The 24115-nt window shown below is 50.6% G+C and overlaps 1 protein-coding gene across 3 annotated transcripts in view; it reads left to right on the top strand.

The window, feature by feature from the left end:
- Positions 1-24115, top strand: part of HTT (huntingtin) — a 142687-nt gene that overhangs the window by 94230 nt on the left and 24342 nt on the right. For all 3 annotated transcript variants that reach the window (XM_045990446.1, XM_045990439.1, XM_045990429.1), the window contains 11 exons: positions 7275-7482; positions 13859-14000; positions 15426-15605; positions 15739-15915; positions 16212-16288; positions 17501-17639; positions 18676-18798; positions 20441-20654; positions 20997-21142; positions 22602-22779; positions 23688-23783. In XM_045990446.1, coding sequence (XP_045846402.1) covers positions 7275-7482; positions 13859-14000; positions 15426-15605; positions 15739-15915; positions 16212-16288; positions 17501-17639; positions 18676-18798; positions 20441-20654; positions 20997-21142; positions 22602-22779; positions 23688-23783 — 1680 coding nt within the window. The remainder of the gene's footprint in view (positions 1-7274; positions 7483-13858; positions 14001-15425; positions 15606-15738; positions 15916-16211; positions 16289-17500; positions 17640-18675; positions 18799-20440; positions 20655-20996; positions 21143-22601; positions 22780-23687; positions 23784-24115) is intronic.

Raw genomic sequence — 24115 nt, 5'->3', positions numbered from 1 at the left:
GGGTAGAGTCTGAAACCATCACTCAGCGGGACCCTGTCCTGTGTTAGAACAAGAAAATGAATGATTGCTTAGAGTTCCCGGAAGTGCAGAGGTCACTGTTCTTGTTAGGTATGACGACCTCAGGCGCTTTCATTCTGTTGCCCTGTCGAGTATTTCCATGTTTCAGCTCTGATCTGTGTTGGCTCTGTTCTCTGGTGCGCTCCTTCCCCATGGCAGGAAGGATGACCTCCGGGCACCTGTGGTCTGAGCCCCGGCGTGAGTCCTGTGAGTTATGAGCGCTGTGGCCTACGTGGGCTCAGTGAGATATTGGGCAACACCCACTGAGAGGGAGCGAGGGCCACTTCCTCATGAGGGCAAGAGGAGCAGATAGAATAATAGGTGGGTTGCTACAGCTGATAAAAGTATGTCAGATTGAAGTTGGGAGGTAACTGTCAGAACTAGAAGCAGGACAGCAGTTGTCTGAAAAGGATGGGGCATTTGTAAAATCAGAAGTCCCTATTATTGGACTTTTAAGTCGTGTCCATATTACTTGAGTACAAATAAAAACACGCACATGCACCAAGTAGGTCCCGCGGGGAGGAGACTGTGCTCATCTCCAGCCTCTCTTCACTTGGCAAAGAGGCACCAGGTGAGCCTGCCGCAGGCCACGCGCCAGGGCCATGGTGCTTAGAAGGGCTGGTGTGCCTCTTGCCTTTGTGGGGCTCGCAGGCCAGTGGGGAGGATGATACACAGGCAGGGATTCTTGAGTCTGGAAGTTTCCTGTGAAGTTAGCAAGTAGCGCAGCGATAGGCAGAATGGGGGTGGGGAGGGAGGACAGGGTCCCTGGGAGGCGATGTTAAACTAAGGCCCAAAGGCGAGACGCCATGCTCTGCCAGATGGCTGCTGAGAGCACATGGGCGAGGGTCAGAGGGGTGAGGGTCAGAGGGCAACCGGGGAGGCGGGCAGGGGTGGGGGACATGGAGAAGGAGGCGTCTTCGTGGCTGCTCATTTAATTGCTATTGCCCTTGGACAGGGGCATGGCCAGAATTTAATTATCAAGTGGACTCAAGAGCTTTAAGCCCTCTTCATTACTAATATTGGAAGAATATTTGTTTCGAAGAACTTTTGATTTATGCTTCACTGACGCACTGTAATAAGTTTAAAGTTGAGGAAAGACTTAAGCTACATGAATAATAGGTCATTTGTAGTATGTCGGTCATTCTGATACTTGGCCGCTGACTGGTCTGGATCTGATAGCAGAAGGACACCGTTCATCTCTAAGGTTTTGTTTGCTTCCCTCTTTGGACATGGGTGACCTCCTGCGCATCCCGTGGAGTTCGTGCCGTTCCAGGCACATGCGGACTCACCCCCTTGCTGCCTCCTGTTCCTCAGCTCAGATATCAGGGGAAGCGTGTGTGGTCCACGGCAGCACTGCCCCTGAGGGCTGCCTGCCTCGTGGGAACGTTCTGTGTCTGCCGTAGTTCAATTGCCTCCAGCCACGTGTGGTTTTGGGCACTTGGAATGTGGCTAGGGTGGATTAGGAGCTACTTTTTAATTTTATTTATTTTAATTGACTTAAATTTGAATGGCCCCATGTGACCAGTGGTCTCTGTATCAGAGAGGACAAGGTATGGGGGCAGAGCTTGGGCCTTGGTACTGGCCACATGGCCTTTGCGCAGAGTCTGTTCTTGCTGTCGTGTGGTTCAGTGTTTGCAGAGAAGGTGTCTGTGTTTCTGAGCATCTGTCTCCATGTCGTTTATTCTGACCACATTTCCTCTAATGATACTAAGGGGCAGAATTACTGTGTTTGATTTTGAGGTAAGAGTTTAAGTAAATCATCTTGTACTTCTATGTTAAAGAGGTGCATAGAACAAAGTTGGTGATTTTTATTTATGCTTTGCCTAAAAAAAAGGCAGTGAATTCCAGCCCTCCACTGAAAATTGCGATCTTCGAGAACAGTTCTTCCTGTAGCAGGAAGATTGGCCTTGGTTCAGACTGACACTTGGGCAAAGACGAGGATGGCCACCCTGCCGGGTATCACAATGTCACGATGGTACCTCCCTCAGTCCTTAGGACAGCTCTGCGAAATAGCCCCCTTTCCACTGAAGAGAGGGTTCAGGCTCTAGAAGGTCCCGTGATAAAACTGAGATTGCAAACCAGCCATTGTTTCTCGCCCTTTGTTCGCTCTCTTTTGCCATGCTGCTGCTCAGTTGCTCATGGTGCGGGCGGTGGCTCGCGTGTGCAGAGCACTTCCTGAGTGACGTGGGGCCGCCACCTGCAGCCCTGCTTCCCGCGTTCCTGGTCTCCAGGAGCCTTCCTGCCTCAGGTGCTCATCTGTGCTTTGTCACTGTCACTTGGCCCCAGGCCCTGTCCCTTCTCCCAGGTCCCGACTCTCCCAGCTTCCCTTGCCTCCTAGTCATGTCAGACATTATCTGGGCTGTGGGCCCTGCCTTCTTCCTATCTCAGCCCATGGTTACTGCTCAGAAGACCAGGAGGGGAGACCTTGCCCCGTGCCTCCTCCCATCCAGGACCAGTACCCACGCTCCCCACCTGTTAATTCAGGTCATGGAGCAATTGTAACAAGGGGACAGCAGCATTTTGGTGGCTTACCACAGCAGAGGGCTGCTCTTGTATCTGTGCCCATGCAGGAGGCTGTTCCTCGTCCCTGCTGACTCTTCTCCATGTGAAGATTCGAGCCCAGGCCTCTCCCCTTCCTGGGGCTCAGCTGCCTGGGGCAGAGCACCCTGGCCTCGCTGGTTGAGGAGGGTAGGGAAGGGAGAAGAGGCTTTGTTGCCTTGGGCTGAAAGTGACCCACATCCCTTTTGCTTGTGTTTCTGTGGTGCAGCTCTCAGCAGCCCCCACCCAGGGGCTCGTTCACCCCAGTGGGTTACTGCTTCTCCGCGACAGCCCTGTGGGTGGGGGGACAGACCTTCAGGGCAGAGCCATAGGGATGACAGCCAGGAGTTTCCAGGGGACGGATAGCAGAAGCATGGGGTCATAGCAGGATCAGCTGTGCCATCAGCCATCTGCCAAGGGGGCCAGGGGGCTTTTTAGAGCCTTCGCTGCTCCGTGGGCATCCCCACCATCCCCGTGCTCTGCCAGGGGGCAGAGCATCTCCACAGGTATTGCCCACACCCCTCCCTCACCTGGGGCTTGGCTCATCTCGAGACCAAGAGGCGCAGCCCTGTGGCCCTTCCTCCCATTCCCCCGGTGTCTGCTCTTGCCTTGATCACCTCCTGCCAGTTTGCATCTTGAGTCTTCCCTGAGCACGCTCACCAGTCCCCATTGCACGGGGGAGCAGCACGCACGTTGGGCTTCCCACCAGGCCTGCTGCCGTGCATATCAGCCCGTTTCTAATGGGGAACAACCCATCCTGTCTTACCGTCCTTGCTTGCGGCTTCCTTTGTTCTCTCACCCACGTTTACTACACGGCTTTTCAAAGTCAGTGTCTCTGGAGTTTATTCCTGTTGTTTCTCAAGCTGGGCTTTCCCTCAGGATTCTTCCCCCATAGCCCTTTGACCAGGAGTGGCGTGCGAGGCCCCGTGTGCTCTGTCCTGCGTCCTCACCTTGAGGGCACCAGGCCTGAGCATGGGGGACTGAGCCTCTCACTGCTTGGCTTGATCGTCTTTTCTTCCCAGCCTCCTAGTTACATGCGTCCCTGCCTTCTGTCTGCCCAAAAAGCCGAGGGGCTTTCCCAATTTAGAACTGAACACAGAACGCTGTGTTGCCGAAGGGGCACAATAGGGTGAGGTGATGTGTGAGCTTGTTGCGGAATGATCTCCACAGTAAGCTCAGGTACCCTCCATCCCTCATGTAGGTAGACATTTTCTTTTTCCTTAGATGAGAACTTTGAAGATCCGCTCTTTCGGCGACATTCAAGAACATCATAGAGCAGAGTTAACTATGGTCATCGTGTTGTACCTGACAGCTCAGAACTTACACCTGGAAATTTGTGCTCTTGACCTCCTTCTCTCCGTTCCCCCACCACTTGTCCCGGTCTCTGGCAGCCACCAGTCTGTTCTCTGCATCAGAGTTGGGTGTTTTGAGATTCCTCGTGTATGTGAGATCACGCAGTATTTGCCCTTTTTTTGTCTGACATTTCCTGTTAACATAATGCCCTCGGGGTCTGTCCATGTTGTCAGAAATGGCAGGATTTCCTTCCTTTTTATGGCTAAATAATATTCCATTGTGTATGTACACCCATCTTTATCCGTTCATATGCTTTTGGACACTTACATTGTCTCCGTGTCTTGCTATTATACATGGGGATGCGATTTTGTTTCCGTCAGGTAAATGCTCAATAGCAGGATTACTGGATCACGTGGTGGTTCTGTTTTTTTAACTTTCTGCAGAAGCTCCACACTGTTTTCCACCACAGCTGCCCCAGTTTGTGTGCCGACCAGTAGCGCACAAGGGTTCCCCTTCCTCCATGTCCTCGCCAGCACACTTGCCTTTATGATCCTAGCTTTTGTAGCAGGTGGGGGGGTGGTATCTCGCTACAGTTTGGATTCCCACTTCCCTGATGAGATGCCCATCATCTTTCCGTGTGCCTTTGGGCCATCTGTGTATCTTCTTTGGAAAAATGCCTGTGTAGGTCTTTTGCTCACTTATAATTGGATTCTTTAAGGGTTTTTTTTTGTTATTGAGTTGTATGAGTTCTTTTGATATTTTGGATACTAGCCCCTTGTCAGATGTATAATTTATGGGTATTCGGTTCCATGGGTTGTCTTTTCATTTCATTGGTCATTTCCTCTGCTGTGCAGAAGCTTTCAGTTGGAGGCAGTCCCCCCTGTTCATCTTTCCTTCTGTTGCTGGTGGTTTAGGTGACACACCCAGACAAATTGTTGCCAGTACCCAGGTCAGAAGTCTTGCCCTCTGCTTTCTTCCAGGCGCTCTGTGCTTTCAGGTTCCACATTTAAGTCTCACTGATGGCGAGGTAGTTGCTTTTAGTGAAGGAAGGGGTCCAGTTTTATTCTTTTGTCAGTGAATATCCATTTACCTAACACCGTTTATTGAAGAGAAGTCTTTTCTTCGTCATCGAGTATTCTCTCTCCTGGTTTCCATGCTGATCTCTGTTCTCTCTCTCCCGCTGTCTCTGCCTCTGTCCCTCTCCCTGTCTCTGTCCTCCTCCTCTCGCTCAATAGGATTGTCCCCTTGGTGGCCTGGCCCAGTTGTTGCTGCAGAGACAACTCGTCACTGGCTGCAGAGCCTAGGTCACCGCACTGACCTGGCTGCCTTGGGCTCTCCTGTCCATTCTCCTTCTAGCCTGTGACTTGGTGTCTTGCCAGCCCCTCACACTCATGACAAAAATTGAACTCGTCACCTGGCATAGCCTCCCAACTCCGGCTTCTTCTGGCCAATGTGCTCCACACTATTGTGGATGTTCAAACCCCAGCATTGCTGTGGGGACACCTGGGTGGCTCAGTCGGTTGGGTGGCTGCCTTTGGCTCAGGTCATGATCCCAGGGTCCTGGGACCGAGCCCTGCATTGGGCTCCCTGCTCAGCGGGGAGTCCGCTTCTCCCTCTCCCTCTAGCTGCTGCTCTGCCTACTTGTACTCTCTCTGTAATAAATAAATAAAATTTTTCAAAACAAAACAAAACAGCGTTGCTGTGGACTCCCTGCCCCAGCGAACCACCTGACTTCTCGCTGCTCTCGTGGCCCCTCCAGAGGCCATGCGACCGTTCCTCACAGCCCCCCAGCAGCAGCCCTGCTTGCTGGTCCTTGCTTTGCCCAGCACCCTACTCAGCCCTTCACTCCAGTTTTACTCTTGGAGCCTATTGCAGCCCTGTGCGCAGCTACTGCTCTTAATTCCATTTTGTAAGTGAGAAAGCTGAGACCCCAGATAATGTACTGCTAGGGCCAAGTAAATGGTAGAGCCACAGCTCTGACCATGGTTTTCCATCCTGTTGAGTAATACCCCACCCCAGCACTCTGTCATTCCCTCTGCTCTGTGGCCTGGCTCCCCATTCCTCCACAGCAGCACCTGCCACTTCCCTTGGCTCCTACAAGGAGCCCACACAGTAATGGGGGACACAGAGAAGGACTGGGCCCAGGCTGGGTGGGCCAGAGGTGGGTGATGCTGTCCACACAGCACTCAGAGAAGACCCTGGAAATGGGGTCAGAGACCAGGCGAGCATCTTCTCATTGGAACTACTGTTCTGATTATGTGTGTTCTGCTCCCTGGTTATCCCAGGAGGCCAGACTGGTGTTGTGGGCCATGACTGTCCTGCTTTTGTTAGCTCTCTTTCTCTGCCTCAGGTCAGAAGCTTAACCAGTCACAAAGTAGTAGGGAATAGGTCTGTCGTCTGTCTTTGCCTCTGTTAGGACCCCTTTGCATTTGGGATATGTTGAAACCTAAATCAAAAATAAGATTCTGACTTCCCAGCTGTGGTGCCAGGAGGGTGAAGATGCAGAGGGCGGGGAGCCCTCGGCCTGCTCTCATCCATGCCCTGTCTTCCCTGATGTGCTATGCAGCGTGTGTCTGTCTCAGGGTCCTCGCAGTGAGGGCCGGCTATCGTGATGCCACGGCCGGTGATGGGAGAGGCATGTTGAGCTGACTGTATTGATCCAAAGGAAGGGATAGAAGGAAATGGTGAATTCCTGGAAGGGATTTGTCGAGGCCCCTAGGAAGATGACACAGACAAGCTGTGGGCAAAATGCTGTTGGGTGTGCCCCTGACGCGCCCAAGATGAGAGTGGCTGGCTGACTGTGGGCTTGCCCTGCCTGGGGCCGCTCCGCCCTGGGTACACAGAATGCATGGCCCTCTGCTCTCAGGCAGTGGCCCGCGGACCGTGAGCTGGGGCCTGGCGGGCCACACTACCTGCCTTCTTCCTCTGGCACATGTTGTGGCCCACAAGGCACCCGTACTTCTTTGAAAGCCAAGGAAATGTTTGTTATGGCAGGAGGAGGGTGTGGAGAGGCTCCTGCCAGAGAGAACCGGCCCAAGGAGGCCTTGCAGTCCTGTGGGCCGAGTGCAGGCCGCCTGCTCTCCATGGAGCTGGGTCCCCTGTCACATGCAGGCACGGCTCTTGGCGTGGAGCTCCTGGACAGTTTGCTAACGGCAGTAGGGAGAGTACCCGGGAGAGTGAGAATGTTAATGTCCTTGGCTGCTCCATTAGATAAGCAGCCTCTCTGGCTTTTGCTTCGAAAGCCTGATTTTCTAAGCGCCAAATGCTTTGAATGTGTGAGTATAGGGAAAGAGCCGAGGGTGTATCTTTTTCTGGAAGATCTTCCTGTGGCCACAACGAGCAGCAAAGATGTTTCCCTCTTAGTTCTCCTTCTGGTTTATTTGTAGGAATGTTCCGGAGAATCACAGCCGCTGCCTCCAGACTCTTCACAGTAGACAGCACCGATGGCAGTTTCTACGGCCTGGAGAGGCTGAACGCGCGGGTGCGTGCCATGGTGCCCACGCACCCGGCCCTGGTGCTGCTCTGGTGCCAGATCCTGCTGCTGGTCAGCCACACCGACTATCGCTGGTGGGCAGAGGTGCAGCAGACCCCCAGGTACGTCTGGCCTGTGGCCTGAAAGCCAGCACTGGGGCAGCCCAAGCTCTGGCCCCGATTCCTCGAGGCTTCTTGCAGACTGTGTCGCGGCTCTGCCTTCCTCCCATGGGCGCTTCGCAGCAGGGGTGATGTGGTCGGGCTGAAGGCACTCAGTATGGCCGTGGCTTTCCAAGTACGGTTTCTGTGACAGTCTCTTTGACACGGCTTCTCTTGAGGGTCGTTCTTGTCATGCCATGTCCCTCCTGCTAGGCTCTCGTCCTTAAATTGCTTCCAGAGCCAGACATGTTGCAACGTCTTAACTTCATTATAAGTTATAAGTTAAATGTGGTTCTGGTTATTCCTAGATAATGAAGTAATTACTGAGCAACATTTCAAAACTGCCTGGAAATACACTATTTTTCATCATTCACAAAGACTCGTGAAGTATCTGATTGGGGGTGACCCCTTTTTTGCAAAAAGTTTTCAGGGTTCAGCCTTTATATCTGGGCACTGTCCTGCTCAGACCTTAACACACATGTGGGAATAGAACCTTTGATGCCCATCCGCTGAGCTGAGTCCTCAGTGCCAAGTTTCTGGAAGGCTCGAGAGCCCACGGTGAGGAGAGAAGGCAAGGCAGCAGGGTGGGGGTCAGCTCCTTTATGCTCATTGTGGAAGGGCTGAGCTGTGTGAGGCCTGGGAGCCTAGTTGGGCCACTCCATTGCTTTCAGCTGGAAAACCCAGTGTTAGTAGGCATCTTTCAATGTCTGTGCTATATGCTGTGGTATGTGCAAAGAAAAATAATGTGTTTTCTGCTCTCCGCGTGCTTACAGTTTAGTTGGGGGAGACAGACCAGTGAGAACATTGGAAATGCTTCGAGAACATGATGTGCCATGAGAGTCAGGAACAGAAACGAGTGTCTGCTTCAGTGTTTCTTTGCTGTACATATAAATCCCCCAGTGAGCTTATTAAAATCGGGTTCTGGTTTAGCAGATCACTAGTTGGACCTGGGACTCTGCCTTTCTGCTAGGGTCCCGGGTACTGCCAATGCTCTGGTCCATGGAACCCAGGAATCCAGGCCAGGCCCTGAGTCCTTAGGGACTGTGCCTCAGAGCCATCAGGGGCTTGTTACAGGGACCAGGACTGCGACCCAGCTCACTGCTGGACCTGGTAGCTGGGTACCTTAGGAATTAGGATCCTGGGCTTTCGTGTTCTCACAGTTTCCCCAGGAAACTCCCCTGGGCACCTGAGGTTGAGTTGTGTGGGGAGGACTTGGTGGGCTGGGACTTGAGTTAGCTGCTGATGCTAGCAGGTGTGTGCAGGTGGACAGAAGGTGAGAAATCATCTGTCACCCCCATGGGTGTGTGAGTCACTGAGTTTCCTTTCCCCTCCCACCTCCCCTCTACTTCTCCCACCTTCTCTTCCTCCTCCTCCTTGTCCTCCTTTTGTTGGCTAATGGGTGGTGAGGGCAGAGGGACCTAGAGTGGGGTCAAGAGGAAGTGGGAGGGTGGACCCCACTCTGATTAGGAAGGGCCTTCTACAGATCTGGGGGGTAAAACATCCAGAAAAGAACACTGTTGGGATAATGGAGGGAATTTGAATGTGAGTTCTAGGAGACCTGTTGTTTTGTGGTGATGAGTTCTCAGGAACCCCTGCTGAAGTACTTTGGGTTGAAGTGTCTTCACCCACGTGAATACTCTCAGGTGGTGCAGGCCAGAAAGTGTGCATAATGTGTGAGTGCACGTGTGGCGTGTCTTGTGTATGTGCAGAGTGCATGTGTGTGTGTAGAGTGTGTTCATACATGTGAGTGCATATGTGTGGTGTGTGTAGAGTGTGGGCGTGTGTGGAGCATGCGTGTAGAGTCGTACGTGTGAGTGCACATGTGTGGGGTGTGCATGTGTGCATCATGGTGACAATATAGTGGTTGAATCTAGGTGAAGAGGGTGTGACATCATCGAATTCATCTTTCAGCTTTTCTGTTGGCTTCAAAGTTTTCCAAGTAAAAGTTGAGGAAGAGGCATCACAGAAGCGGGCACATTTTGGAGCACACAGCTCTGGATAGGCCCCAGGAGGAGGTTTGCTCCGGAGGGGAGGACACGTGGGAGATGGGGCGCAAGGCCCTCACCGAAACGCGGTGCCTGGGAGCTTTCCCTGTGTGCCCTTGGAGCAGCTGCAGAGGCTTCTGGAGGTCCCCGTTTGCATTTCACTGTTTGCGAGTAAAGGTGGTCATGTTTTCGTGTGCTTATTGGCCGTTTGTGGATCTTCTGTCGTAAAGCCTGTGTTCAGATACTCACCAGTTGTTTGAAATTAGGCTGTTTGCTATCTTGTTGTTGAGTTGTAAGTTCTTTATATATTCTGGATCTAAGTAAATGTTTTCTCTCGATTTGTGATTTGCCATTTTATTTTTTTAATGGTTTCTTTTCAAGAGCAAAATTTTTAAGTTTTTATTAAAACAAGTGCATCAGTTTTTCTTTTTCATTCTTTTTCTGTTCAATCCAAGAAAGGTTTGCCTACCCCAGGGTCATGATTTTCCTCTGTGGTTTCTTCTGGAAATTGTGTAGCTTTGCTGTTTACCATTCTGAATTAATTTTTGTGGGTGACAAAGCATGAGGGTGAAGAGTCCTCTCCCCACCCCACCCCCCGAAGGGTGGTTCTTTCACTGTTTTTTGTGAAAAGACTGCACTTTCTCTTGTGAGTTCCCTGGGCACTTTCTCAGTGCGCGGTGCAGTGTAGACGCACGGACCTGCCTGTGGGCTCCACTCGCACCCCTCAACCGGTGCCTTCCCTGCCAACATGGTGTCGTCGCCTCGGCTACCCTGCCAGGTCCCCCACTCTTTTGACTTACAAAATAGTTTTGGCTCCTGTAGGTTCTTTGTGTTTCCATGACACGTTTTAGAGTCGGCTTGGCAGTGTCCACAAGAGCCCACTGGCCTCTCGGAGAGCTCATGGCTGGTCTGGGACAGAGGGAGCACTGGCATTCAGAGTCCAGACACTCAGTCTTCCAGCATGGTCTCTCTTCGGGTATTTCAGTCTCAAATTTGCCACAACAGCATCTCGTAGTGTGTCATGTGCAAGCATTTCTCGTATTTAATGCATTTCATGTTTTGGAATGCTGTTTAAATGGTACCGTGGTGTGCTGCTCGCTTGCAGAAGTGTGGCTGGTATTGTCCTGACCTCCTGTCCTGAGAGCTGGCCTGGCTCACGCAGCGGCCCCAGGATGCTTTCTATGGGCTCTGGACGGTGCTCTGTGACCACATGAGTATCATCCCCAGGTCAGACTTCCCTTCTTCCTTCCCCACCCGTGTTCCTCTTTTTTGTCTTTTCTGTCTCAGGACACTGACCAGGCCCTCCCTACAGGGCTGGCCTCCATTTTTATGTATCTGGAGACTCAGTAGATAGATGCGGTCCCACACAACGGTGACCTCCCCAGCTCAGAGGCAGGCTCTCAGGCGAGTGGAGAAGCCGTGCTCTGGCCACTTCTTGTTTGGGGGCCTCTGTCTTCACTGATTTGTTTCCAGTCTGCCTGCCCTCTGGTGGCCTGTTAGGGTCTTGCATGTGCCATGGCACTGGGGGTATGGCATGGCCCCCTGGATTTGGGGCGTTCATTCCCCGTCAGTGTCTGGCTGCATCTGTCCTGAGGTCTCCAGGGCTGCCCACTATAAGCTGGGACTCAGTTTGGATTGACATGGGTTGACATTCAAATTGAATTGCAGGCTCTGCCCCCTCCCCCGCAGAGACCCCTGTAGCCGTACCATCGTGAAATGGGGGCTGGCCGGAGGGCTGAGAAGAGGAGGCATTTCCGTTGGTGGGTTTTTCATTGACCTATGACTTAAACGCTACACGGAAACACTCTTTTGTACCAAATATTGTCAGGTAAACACCGCCAATAGTCATAGTATAGGATGTTCTATAACTTCATAAGGTCCCCTTTGTCCTCTGTGGTCACCCTTGGCCCCCTGTTCCCCAGTTACTGGTCCGTGCTCCGTCCCTGTGTTCAGCCTGTTGCAGAATGCCGTATGGATTGAGTTCTGCAGTCTGTAACTTTTTGAGTCTGGCTTTGTCACTTAGCGCAGGAGATATAAAGCTCATTTATGGCCTTGCACAGCTCAGTGGTGCATTCTTCGGACCAGTGAATAGTATTCTGTCGTACAGATAATGTCGTGGGTGCATCCACTTGTTGGGGTCCGTTATCAAAGGAACGAGACTGAGACAAAGTGAAAGCTATGCAAAGCTTTATTCTATGCCAAGCATTAGAAGTTAGAATGACTGGCCAGGGGAACGAGACTGAGACAAAGTGAAAGTTATGTGAAGCTTTATTCTATGCCAAGCATTAGAAGTCAGACTGACCGGCCAGGGCCGCCTCCGAAGAGAGCGACCCCCTCCCGATCTCACAGGCTGGTTTTATAGGGCATAACCACAGACCCAAGGTACGTGACTTCTATTGTTATGGCATTTACTCCCGGAATCGATACCCGGAACCATACCAGGAACTACTGGGGCATTTATTCCCGGAATGAAGTCCATGGATGTAAACAACAATACGGCTACCTAGGCAATATGGAGTCGCTCTGGCTAAGCAGGCCCTAATAGTTAAACAGGTTTTAACATTAAATTGGCCCTAACATCCCCCCATTTTCTTTGGAGATTAGTCAATTCTTTGACTCTTCAGCCAGTTCTTGAGGGTGAAAACAGGCTGACCTGAGGTGTCATTAACCTTGAGTGTTGTTTCATCCGCTGTTTTTCTGATTTTCTATTGGGCTGTTTTAGGCCGATGAAGTGTCCCCTGGCTGCTGCTGCTGAGTAGGAGCAAGGTTAAAAGTGACCAAGTTATGAAACCCTTTTGAGTCTTAGTTTTAGTCCACAGTTAGTGGGGTCCTCCGGCAGTGACTCCCATTTCTGGGGGTGTCCTTGTTTTCGGCTCGTTTGACATGACATGACATGAATCCAGGCCCTGATGCCTTCTACTTTTACTGCCGTGGGGGTGGTCAGGATGACAGTGAATGGTCCCTTTCAGCGAGGTTCAAAGTTTTTCATTCAGTGGCAATGTATCCAAACCAAGTCTCCGGGTTGGTAAGGATGCGGTCTTATTTCCATCTCCGTCTCAGTGTAGGCAGCTCGGATCCCTGCGTGGGTTCTTTTTAAGACAGACTGTAGTGCCTGCAGTGACTGGAGTACAGACTGATCAGTCATTTCTGTTAGGGAAACCTCTTATAGCCGTGGGCAGAGTGGAGCGGGGTCTCCTGAACATTATTTACCTTGTTTAAGTAGGGTGTACATCGTGCCCTAAGGAGGGCGAAGGGAAGGAGATCCACCCATCCACCACCAGTTTCCAGAATTAACTTTGTCAAGGTCTCTTTAAGAGTCCGGTTCATTCTTTCTATTTGTCCGGAGCTCTGGGGCCGGTAGGCACAGTGTAGTTTCCATTTAGTGCCCATGGCCTTGACCAATGCCTATGAGACCAAATTCACAAATGCAGGGCCGTTGTCTGACCCAATTGCGAGAGGCAACCCAAACCTAGGAATTATTTCCTCTAGTAGCTTTTTGGCCACCATTCCTGCCGTTTCATATTTGGCAGAAAAAGCCTCTACCCAGCCTGAAAAGGTATCCACACACTCACCAGCTGAGGAAAGGGAAATTGGAGTTGGAACATTTTTTTTTAACTTGCAGACTATTTTATACCAATTCTCTTGTAAATTTTGAGGTATTGTAGGAAAAGTTGAGACATTTCAGAATATTCTTGTCCTCACGTGACCTCTGTCCCTGCTAAGCCTCAGCGGAGATGCACAGGCTCTTTGTTGCTGAGGGAGGGGTATCATCCCTGATTAGGCTCTGAAGCAGGGGCTGGTTACAGGTGTGGCAACATGTGCGTCTGAGGGCTTGTGGCAGCGTTGGGGATTCCCAAGGGTGTAATCCCATCGACTGAGAATTAAAGTAAACTTCAAAAGTGGGGAGCGAGTTTTGCAGAAGTGCTCTCTGACAGTGGCGTGGCGGCACATCCCCGTGGGCCGGTGAGGGTGGCAGCATCTCACCATTCGTCCTGGGGTCAAGTCCAGCCCCATGAGGACTCTGTCCTGGCAGAGTGCGGCGATCACACAGATACGCGCTGGGAATCGCGGACGGTCAGGGGGAGCCCGGTGTCTGAGCACCGGTGGAAAGTGCGGCTTCATGGCAGATTCTGCCTTAAGTAGAGCATTGGACTGTTTGCCGGTGAGATCTCCATGTTTTTGGGACACCCACACGTGCTTTGCCATGGTTCAGAAGTTAGTCGCTAAGAGTGTGCGGCAGGGCTGAAACCCCGTCTGCTCCAGCGCGGGAACGGAGCTTCTGGTTGTCTTCTGCTTTGAAGATAAGCTTGTTTTCATCCCGGAAACATGGTCAATGCGTCTGTTCCTCCTTACAGGAGACGCAGTCTGTCCAGTACGAAGTCACTCAGCCCCCAGATGCCTGGAGAGGAGGAGGACCCTGGTGCGGCCTACAAGCTTGGGATGTGCAATAGAGAGATAGTGCGAAGGGGAGCTCTCATTCTCTTCTGCGATTATGTCGTAAGTCAGGACACGGGTCCCGGTGGGCGGGGCGCTGGAGAGCCCCAGTGCAGGGGACGCTCCTGCAGACCGACCTCCCGCCGCCGTCGCCTTGGGGCCACAGCAGGCGTCTCGTCCTTCTCTGGCCCGTCATGGATGTGGAGGTTTGTCTATGGAAGGTTTCACTCCGTTGTCACCTCCTCGGCGAGCGTGACTTGGAGTGGGGTTCTGCTTTAAACGTCCCATCTGTGCAGAGGAGGTTGGTGCCCATTGTTGCATTTTAAAATGAATTCTTGTTGGAATCATCCATTTTTTAAAAATAACTTTTGTAGAGTTTTTGACCATAAAACTAGCAGTACATTTTAACATAGAAAATTGACAAAAACCAATAAACAAGAAAATACAGCCTCCATGTAACTGCACTACTCAAAAATCCTATTGTGGCATTTTGGCTGGGATTTGGTGCTTTTTCTCCACTGGTTACAGCATGTGTGTTTCTTTGGCACAAACACAGCACCATGTTCATACTGTTTTCACACAGCAAAGCATGTGACATTCTTAACTAGAAAAGGAAGGGCACTCCTTCTAGCAAATGGTGGTTGTCATACAGATTTTTTGTTATTTTTTTATTGATACTCATTTTTTGATTAGCATTCTTTATGTTGAATTAGTTTTTCTATCTTATTTTACTTCTGAGAAATAATTTAGTATAATTGCATAATGTCTTTCACAGAAATGTAAGGAAAATACTAGTTTTATAAACTAATACTATCAAATTATACCACATGGAAAATATTAATCATTAACCAGATGTCAAAGAATTGGTCTCATTTTATAATTTCTGCCTAGGAGAATTATGAATTAAAATGAAAAGACAACATACATACTCAAAGATGGATATTTATATCCTTATAAATCTTAAATTTCTCCCCTTAATGTCCATTCGATTCGTGGAATCTGTTCATATTTTGGATTTAAGAATTCTGTCAAAACTGTGGCAGGTACAGGGAACCCATTTTCCCCACTGGCCTGTCACAGAGCTGGAGAAGGAGAACTGGGGAGCACTCTCTGTTAGCCAAACCAAAGCCTGGACAGACCAGGCTGTGTCACCTGCTCTTGCATCACGGTGCGGGTCGTCACCTTGGGGCAGGGCAGCACTGCCCCTAGCGGTCCTCTGCCGTGGGGTCGCCGGTCCTTGGCAGGTGCCCGTGACGGGTGGGATCCGACCACCAACCGTTTCAGCCCCAGTGGGTAGAAGGTGCCAGAGGCTGTGAGGTCAGTTCCGACCCTGATGATCATTGGTGGTCAGACATTAGATAGCTTCAGTGAGGATTATACTTTGGAATTTGTTTTCCCCTTCCCGCCTCTTCTGGCCTTTTCTGGGGCATCCACGTTTGTTCTGTCCTTGTCTGCTTGAGAACGAGTCTTGTCATTCCTTCTTTGCAGTGTCAGAACCTGCATGATTCAGAGCACCTAACGTGGCTCATCGTGAATCATATCCAGGACCTCATCAGTCTGTCCCACGAGCCTCCCGTTCAGGATTTCATTAGTGCTGTTCACCGGAACTCTGCTGCCAGTGGCCTCTTCATCCAGGCAATTCAGTCCCGCTGTGAAAATCTTTCCACCGTAAGTCTCCCTCATACCGGCAGTCAGTCGGGGTCTTTTTCCCCACCATAAAAATGTACTATTGGAATTTTTAAACTGCTGACTCCAGTTGGCCCATCGTGTGCTCTCTCTGCTTTCCTGCGCCCCCCGCCAGCCGACCACCCTGAAGAAGACACTTCAGTGCCTGGAAGGGATTCATCTCAGCCAGTCAGGTGCCGTGCTGACGCTGTATGTGGACAAGCTGTTGTGCACTCCGTTCCGTGTGCTGGCTCGCATGGTCGACACGCTGGCTTGTCGTCGGGTGGAAATGCTTCTGGCCGCAAATTTACAGGTACCAGAAAAACACTGACGCTTATTTTTACCAAGAACTTAGCAGGGTTTTCAGAACCCTTGCCTGGTTTTCTCCTCCCTGGGCATATTCTTCACACACCCCTGGGAGAAGCATGTCTGAGGTGCACGAGTCGGTCATTCTTTGTGTGCCCGACAGGAGTACTTCTCGTACTTTCCGCCCGTGTGCCTCTGCTACAACAAACTGTACACTGTGGTCTTTCCCTCTAAAGTGAGCGCGGGGTTATTCTGACTCCTTCCACGGTACACACTTGGCTGATGTGTTGTTGTCTCCTTCAGAGCAGTGCAGCCCAGCTGCCCGCAGAGGAGCTGAGCAGGATCCAGGAGTACCTTCAGAGCAGCGGGCTGGCTCAGAGGTAATGCTCCCTCCAGGCGTCCCTTCCTTCTCCATAGAAACACTTAGATTTGTAAGAGAATGAACTCAGGATGGGACACCGATGTGCTTTCTAGACGAGTTCGCTGCAGAAAGGCCCTAATAGAAAACCTTCCTAAATTCAACAAAATGGGCTCTCACTTTATGAAAAGGGAGCTGAACGGGCAGCACCACCTGTGGTGACAGGGACATGCCTGCATTCTGTTGGCTGGCTGAGGCCCGTGCGTATCCAGGTTGCCCGTGTCTACCACCTGTGATACAGGAGAATGGGAGTGACCAGCTTGATTGTAGCCAAGTCAGTGCACGTAACAGGCTGCAACATGAGAGCGGGCGAGTCTGAAAGATGTTACCTGGCTCCTGGCATGCAAAAATGACATCTGCGTCTTGTTAAAATGTGATCTCGTTCTAGTTTTGTCATTTCATTCCGCTGCCTAGTCTTTTAGAAGCCTTTATCAGAGATCATGACATTATCTGTTTGCACAATAAAATACATTTTACCTTTGAATTTCACCTTTTTCCCTCCACATGGGGGAAGGTGTGTGCGCGCTCACAGGAGTGCACGCAGGAGAGCAAGAACAGAGCAGAATTGCCGCACGGTAGCTCGTTGCCAGCGTCCTTGTTTGGACGGGCACCCAGCCTGCTCGGCAGCATGCGGTTTGCGTGATTTTCCAGTCTGCTGGGCCCAGTCGTGTTGTGATTTGCATCATGAAGTTGTTGCTCTCATAGCAGATGGTAGAAGGTCAGACTCTTATTTTTTGACTCCAGACTTAGTATTCCGCACAGATGAAGAAGATTATAAATATCTTGCCAGATGCGGTGCTTCCTCTATGAAGTGAACACAGATTGGTATACATTGTATCACATCGGGAGAATCAATGGGAGATTTTGTTTGCTTGGATCTTAGAATAGATGATCTCTTTTGCATTTGTAAAGAATGCTTTTATTAGCTGTTAAACCATGTATTGCCTGCTACAGTGTTTGAGTCTAAATGAAATGTCTGCAGAACATTTGTGGGGTGTGAACTGTGGTTATTAAAAATAAGCTAGACCCTGAATTTGCATCATGCCTTGTCTTGAGTGTTGTTGAGGCAGAGCTGAAGAGAAAGTGTCAAACATGTTGCATCTCGCTTAAGAAGCCACTGTTACTTCGTAACCTGGGAGACTGTGCTCTAACCCCACGTGTGATTGGATTCCAGACACCAGAGGCTCTACTCCCTGCTGGACAGGCTACGTCTTGCCACCGCACCTGGCTCACGCGGCCCTTCTCCTCCGGTCACGTCCCACCCGCTGGACGGGGATGGGCCCCTGGCACTGGAGACCGTGGTTCCAGACAAAGTACGTGTCCAGCCCGTGTGCATGTGGCATGAGGGGCCCACTCTGCACACCAGCCATTCCTGTGCGTCTTCTACATCTTTGGCAAATCCAGAGCATGTGGCGGGGCAGCTCAGGCAGCAGGACATCCTGGCACCTGGTGTGGTCCCAGGGGGCTCCCAGCCTGCCATTCCTCGCCAGCACTAGGCAGGTTCCCATCACTGACAGGACGCCTGAGGCCCAGCCTAGGTCCTGAACAGGAACTGTAGGGTGAAAAAGGAAATGCTGGCTTGGCATCTTGGCATCAGGGAGATGGGAGAGTCAGGAAAGCAGTGGCCATAGCCTGCATAGGGTTGTGCTCGCCCACTTGGCCTGTCTGCCTCTCCTTAAACCTGCTGACCTCCTGTGTGGTGACTGCACCTTCCCAAGGACCCTGGTATGTGGTCACAACCCTTGCTACTCACATCTCAGAGCTGGAGACCGTTTGGAGCCTTGGCTAATCCTTGGTACCCTGCTTTCTGGAGGGAGGTCAGTGTAGACATGAGCTTGGAGTTTGGAAATCCATAGTCTGGGCACAGAACGGCAGTGCTAGGGCGAATGCTGCACTGTCCTTGGAGAGAGAGGAGCGCTGCAAACACCCCAGTAGAAGACATTGGGAGCAGCACCAGGCAAAGGGTGGACAGAGGACGAGGGCACAGAGTGGAGGGCCTGCTGCCCTAGTACTTGAACTGAGTTAGGAGGATACGTGGATGTTCACCAGGGGAGGGGAGAAGCAGAGGTTGTCCAGGTGGGGACAGCAAGTCCAAGATACAGCCTTTGTAGCGGTTCCTATGGAAAAGGCTAGTGGTTTGGTGAGTGGCTGCATCGCCACCTAGAATCCAGCTGGAATCCAGTTTCACAGAAGCCGCATTCTTAGTCCCCAGGAGGCCACTTGTCCTTCAGTCTAGGGCCACAGGATGTGAGGGGCAGTGGGTAAAGAAACAGCACACATCAGTAGAGTTGAAGCCCCTAAAAGCCATGCCAAATTTCACAGGGTTATCCACCTTTTTCTTCTTCCCAGGACTGGTACCTGCGTCTAGTCAAATCCCAGTGCTGGACTAGGTCAGATTCTGCGCTGCTGGAAGGGGCAGAACTGGTGAATCGGCTTCCTCCCAGTGACATGAGCACATTCATGATGAACTCGGTATGGCGGAGAACAGCGGGGTGTTGGCAGGGTGCCTGATTTGTTTTATCCTCGTGTGACCAGCTTCGGACATGGGCCACTCACTTTTCTGCCTTAATGGCAGAGACTGATACAGGCTGGAGCCTGGGAGACTCCAGTCTAGATGGGACAGGGGCAGGGTAAGTCTCATCCAGGTGGGACAGGACGTTATTTCAGCTGCATTAGAATTCAAAAGGAGGTAAATTGTGTCTAATTCAGCTTCCCATGGATTTGAAGAAAAGAGGTTGTCTTGGATTGCATTCTGTTCTCACCGTATGTCCTCATCATCATGAGGACAGGTATGAAAATGGTGTCATGGTAGATGATTTAACTGACTCTCATGGTATTCTGGAAGTTGATTTTAGTAAGACCCCTCCCATTGTTTTATGTGGTGAGGTCCTCCTGCCCCCACTACTTATGGTGAGGTCCCCGTACCCATACTTCATCCAGTGAGGCCCACTCCGTGTTACCTATGGTGTATGTAACCATTCATGATGTGTAGTTAGGCTTACACCCTACAGATCATGAGGTCCCCCTCCCCACCCTTGATATCGTGCAGGAATGCAGGCTGGGAGGCCTTGCAGAGCCTTGTGTCCCTGCCCTCAGCTCCTGGGCAGGTCCTGTAGGGACTAGAGCCCCTGGTTGCACCAGCCGCAGCCTTGGCAGCTTTTGTCCCAGACCTCCAAGGACGAGCAGCTGGCTAAACCCTCAGGTGTTTAGTGCAGCCTTGATGGGCCACGTGGGAATGGTGAGCAGCAAGGCCCTGGGGGGCAGGCAGCAAAGGAGGGACTCGGCATGGGTGAAGGGACTCGGGGCAGAGGCACACAGCCATATGTTCCCAAGTACTGATTCTTCATCACTTTGACAGCAGGAGCTGTGTTGAAAAAACAGCATTGGCTCAAAATCAGCTGCTAAAATCAATTTAAGCTCCATTCAGTGAAAGCTGATTTGCTGAATGATAAATTTGCTCAACGATCCAGTTACTGAATTTCTCAAATTCAGTAATTGGACTTTTTAATAGCTTAAAAGTTCTGGCTGTAGCAGAAAGGTTCAGTTTTGGTTACTGATGATGACACGGGCTTTTCTGAATGTTACCTAAATTGAGATGAATATTCTACCTGAAAATTGGCCCAAAAAATCCTTCAGTGATTTTTAGAAGTTGGCAAAACCTGGTACAACTGGATCCACTATCATAGAAATGCTGCTTCTCACCAACAGTTGTGGCCATTTTGGTTTATTTTGACTGCCTTTGGATGTAGCTTATCTTTCTCAAACTTAGGGAGTGTTTGGTGTTTCACTGGATTTCTTGGGTGCCATGTCAGCTTCATTTTGTATTTTCATCACTTAAAAATCACATATGTTCAGTTTCTTATTTCAAACAAATCTGAAGGCATAGAAAAATTTAAAATCTTTCTTTAATACTAAAGTACCCCAAAGAGACTAGAAATATGCTTCACGGAGCATATGGTATTTATTCTGGGAAGTAGAATATTCTTCAAAATACATTGCTGTGATTTACTCGTCTGTGCTTTCTCTGAAATGTTTGCATTATCCTTTCTTCTGTTGTGTTTTTCTTGCCTGGTTGAAAGTGTGTAATTGTTGAACTTTTAACATCCTAATTCAGGAATTCAACTTAAGCCTGCTGGCCCCATGCCTGGGCCTGGGCATGCGTGAAGTCTCTGGGGGCCAGAGGAGCCCCCTTTTTGAAGCAGCTCGCTTAGCGACTCTGGACCGTGTGACCAGCCTGGTTCAGCAGCTTCCTGCCACCCATCATGTCTTCCAGCCATTCCTGCCTGTGGAGCCCACTGCCTACTGGAACAAGTTGAATGATCTATTTGGTAGTTAAAATTAAAACTTCTTTTATTTTTAAAAAATACCCTAGAACAGTATTGTACTTTGCACTGAATAAAGGTACAATAAATGCTGTTGGTAACCTGAAAGCATGTGCAGAGATGACCGAGAGACAGGGCTGGGGACCCTTGGTCCGGTTGTCTTTTGGTGTGTTTGCCCCTTTGCCGTTCCTCTGCCTCACCCTGGAGGAACACTAGCATAGGCCTCAGAGGACAGCGTGTCCCGAGTCACACACACAATCTCATAGATTCTCCGAGAATGGGCTGACTGCCTTTCCCGGGTCATGAGCTCCTGCTGGAATTGTGTTCACCCGCAGTCTTGTGTTTCAGGGGATGCCATGTTGTATCGGTCCTTGACCACTCTGGCCCGGGCCCTGGCCCAGTACCTGCTGGTGTTCCCCAAACTGCCCAGCCATTTGCACCTCCCCCCTGAGAAGGAGAGGGACACTGTGAAGTTTGTGGTCATGACCCTCGAGGTAAGTCTGTGCTTCTGTGCCGAGAGACTGTCACTGGAGAAGTAGGAAACCCAGGAGCTGTGCAGTCGGACACCTCCTCTCCTCACTGGGGGATAACTGCGAGGGGTCAAGCACTGCATCCGTCCCCTACTTTCCTGAGCCCATTCACCCCTCTGGCTCTGGGGCTCCTCACAGGTGCCTTGTGATGTTGGCCACACAGCACTTCCTGTGCCTACTTTCTAGCTGGCCTGGGACCTAGGCACCCACCCATGCCGTCTCCCCCAGGCATGTCTGGGTGAGGGCAGGGGCCTTAGAGGAGGGTCTGGTGGGGAGAAGCAAGGATGACTGGAGAGGTGAGCAGAAACCTTCCGGGGTCTCCCAAACAGTGGGCGGAGTCCTGTGCTTATGTGTGGCTCTCTTTCCTTGACTCTAAGATGCCTTTGATTTCAGAATAGACATCCATTAAATGTTTTCTCTAAGGAAACACTGCGAATGTAGTTTGGATCCTGATTTTAGATAATTAAAGAAATTAGTCTGGGAAAATTATTATATTTTAAATAGAGTAAAAACCTAGATGTTTCAGGCATGGGAAATTAAGCTCTCTGTGTTAGCACTTATGATCACCCCCCAAATGTGTACATACTGTGGGTGCATCGCCTTTCCATACAACTTGTGGCAAACAGTCTAGCCTGCATCCTTGCAGCCCTAGGGCCCGAGCTGTTAGTCAGCCTGAGCAGGACATGGCTGACTCAGCCTGAGCTCCACCCACCACTTCCCAGCCGGCAGAGAGGTAGGTGTGAGGAGGGTGCGCAACTAACAGGCCCCGGTATGGACCCGGGCCGATTCAGATGGCCGCTGACACTGGTCCTGGAGGTTTTGGTGTGGTGCTCAGGCGAGCCAGCAAGCAGACAGTTCTGGTACAGCATGATCACTGCCAGCAACAGTCCCATGCCTACCGTGTGCTGGGCGAGATGGGCTCTGTTGTCCCATTTCACAGATGAGGAAAGCAGGGCTTAGGTTTGGTGGGTTGTCGGGTTTCACCCACTAAGATGTAGCCTATGGGCATTTGAACCCAAGCCTGGCTGTCTCCAGGCCCCATGCTCTCTGATTCAGGCTCTGACTCTGACCGAGGCAGGGCCTGCCTGCACCCTGGGAGCCCTGAGGAGCTTGGCCTGGAGACCATGTGGCCAGGGAAGGACTTCTAGAGGAGTCCATGAAGCTGTAGCAAGGAGGAGCAATGAGATCAGGGTGGCCATCCTGGCAGAGAAGCAAGCTCCAGCACCCTTGGGAGCGGGTGGTCAGGCTTGAATGTAAGGGAGTGGGTAACAGGGTCCCGTCCCTCTGGGAGTGCAGTCAGGCCCGCCAGCCTCTCGTGTTTGGGCCAGTTCCCGGAGAGCTGGGGGTGGTTTGCTTCCCCGACAGCCTGAAGACAGGAAGGAAATGGGCCTGAGCCTTTGGTAACGCCAACTCTCCCCTTTAGGCCCTGGCGTGGCATTTGATCCATGAGCAGATCCCGCTGAGTCTGGATCTTCAGGCGGGCCTGGACTGCTGCTGCCTGGCCCTGCAGCTCCCCAGCCTCTGGAGCACACTCTCCTTCCCAGAGATGGTGACCCATGCCTGCTCTCTCATTCACTGTGTCCGATTCGTTCTGGAAGCCGGTGAGTCCGTGGCCACAGCCCATTTCTCTCCTCTGTCGCTGGCACCGGCACTCAGCTTTGCAGATTGGAGCACATGCCTTTATTTCATGCCACCTGTTTACCAGGGGCCGAACCAGGAACTGGGGTGACTTGGTGGATAAAACATGGGCCTCGTGTTCATCTCTGGGGCTTGGATTCTGCGCTAGAATTGGATTTAAATTTGCTTTTGTAGTCATTTTGCTTAGGTTTTGGAGTTCTAGCTTTCATAAAAAATACTCCTAATTTTATGTGCCTTTGATCCCTGGTCCTACTTGACCTATTTCATGCTTTTAGTCCCACATGACCATAAGATTTAATAAGATTACATTAGGAAGATTGTTTTCTGTTATAGTCAAAATGCTTGTTTCTATAATGCATTGTAATAGTAATATATTATAAAATGACTTACTCTTTTCAAGGGACAGTGTCCTTAAAAAGGGTCATTAGCCAGAATTTCCCCAAAATTGGACATTATAGTTTACATGTTAGAGGGTGTTTTGAAGTTTCATTGTTTAAATTGTTTTCATCTGTGCATTTGTAGTCAGCTTGAAAATGAAGATCTAGGGAGTAATTTTTCAAAGCTGGACTTCTTGGGGATCGCAATGATGCTTTTAGCAGTAATGAGTCACGAGCTATCTGATAAAGACCTCCAGGGCAGGAGGTGGGAAGCAGCAGGCAGTGGAGAACCATGGAAATCTCAGTGTAGAAGTCAAGTCCTGTGCCTTTCAGACTAGCCCAGACACTGATGCCCATGTCTGCTGTCTAAAACTGACTATAGAGAATCTACACCTCATTTGAAGTAGTCTGTCATCTTGAAATCTTTGCATGAATGTGAAAATTTGAATAATAAGGAATAGTAAAAGTGTTTGGAAATCTGTTGTGATTTTTAGTTGTGGTGCAGCCTGGGGACCAGCTTCTTAGTCCAGAAAGAAGGATGAACACCCCGAAGGCTTCCAGAGAGAATGAAGTAGATTCAGACACACAAAGTAAGTCTCAAGATTCATTCCATCCATCCATCCTTCCTTCCTTTCTTCCTCCCTTTTTTTTTTTTTTTTTTTAAGATTTTATTTATTTATTTGAGAGAGAGCAAGGGAGAAAGCACAACAGGCAGAGGCAAGAAGAGTGGACTAGGGAGAAGCAGACTCCCCTCTGAGCAGGGAGCCCGATGCGGGGCTCGATCCCAGGACCCTGAGATCATGACCTGAGCTAAAGGCAGATGCTTAACTGACTGAGCCACCCAGGTGCCCCAAGACCCATTCTTTCTTACCCGTTTTTTCTGAGGGCTTGAAATTTATTCATAAAAGAGAATTTTTTAAAG

Source organism: Meles meles, chromosome 2 (assembly GCF_922984935.1).
Source record: "Meles meles chromosome 2, mMelMel3.1 paternal haplotype, whole genome shotgun sequence".
Classification (NCBI taxonomy): Eukaryota; Metazoa; Chordata; class Mammalia; order Carnivora; family Mustelidae; genus Meles; species Meles meles.
Note: the sequence above shows the minus strand (reverse complement) of the source record. Positions and strands in the feature narration are given on the sequence as shown.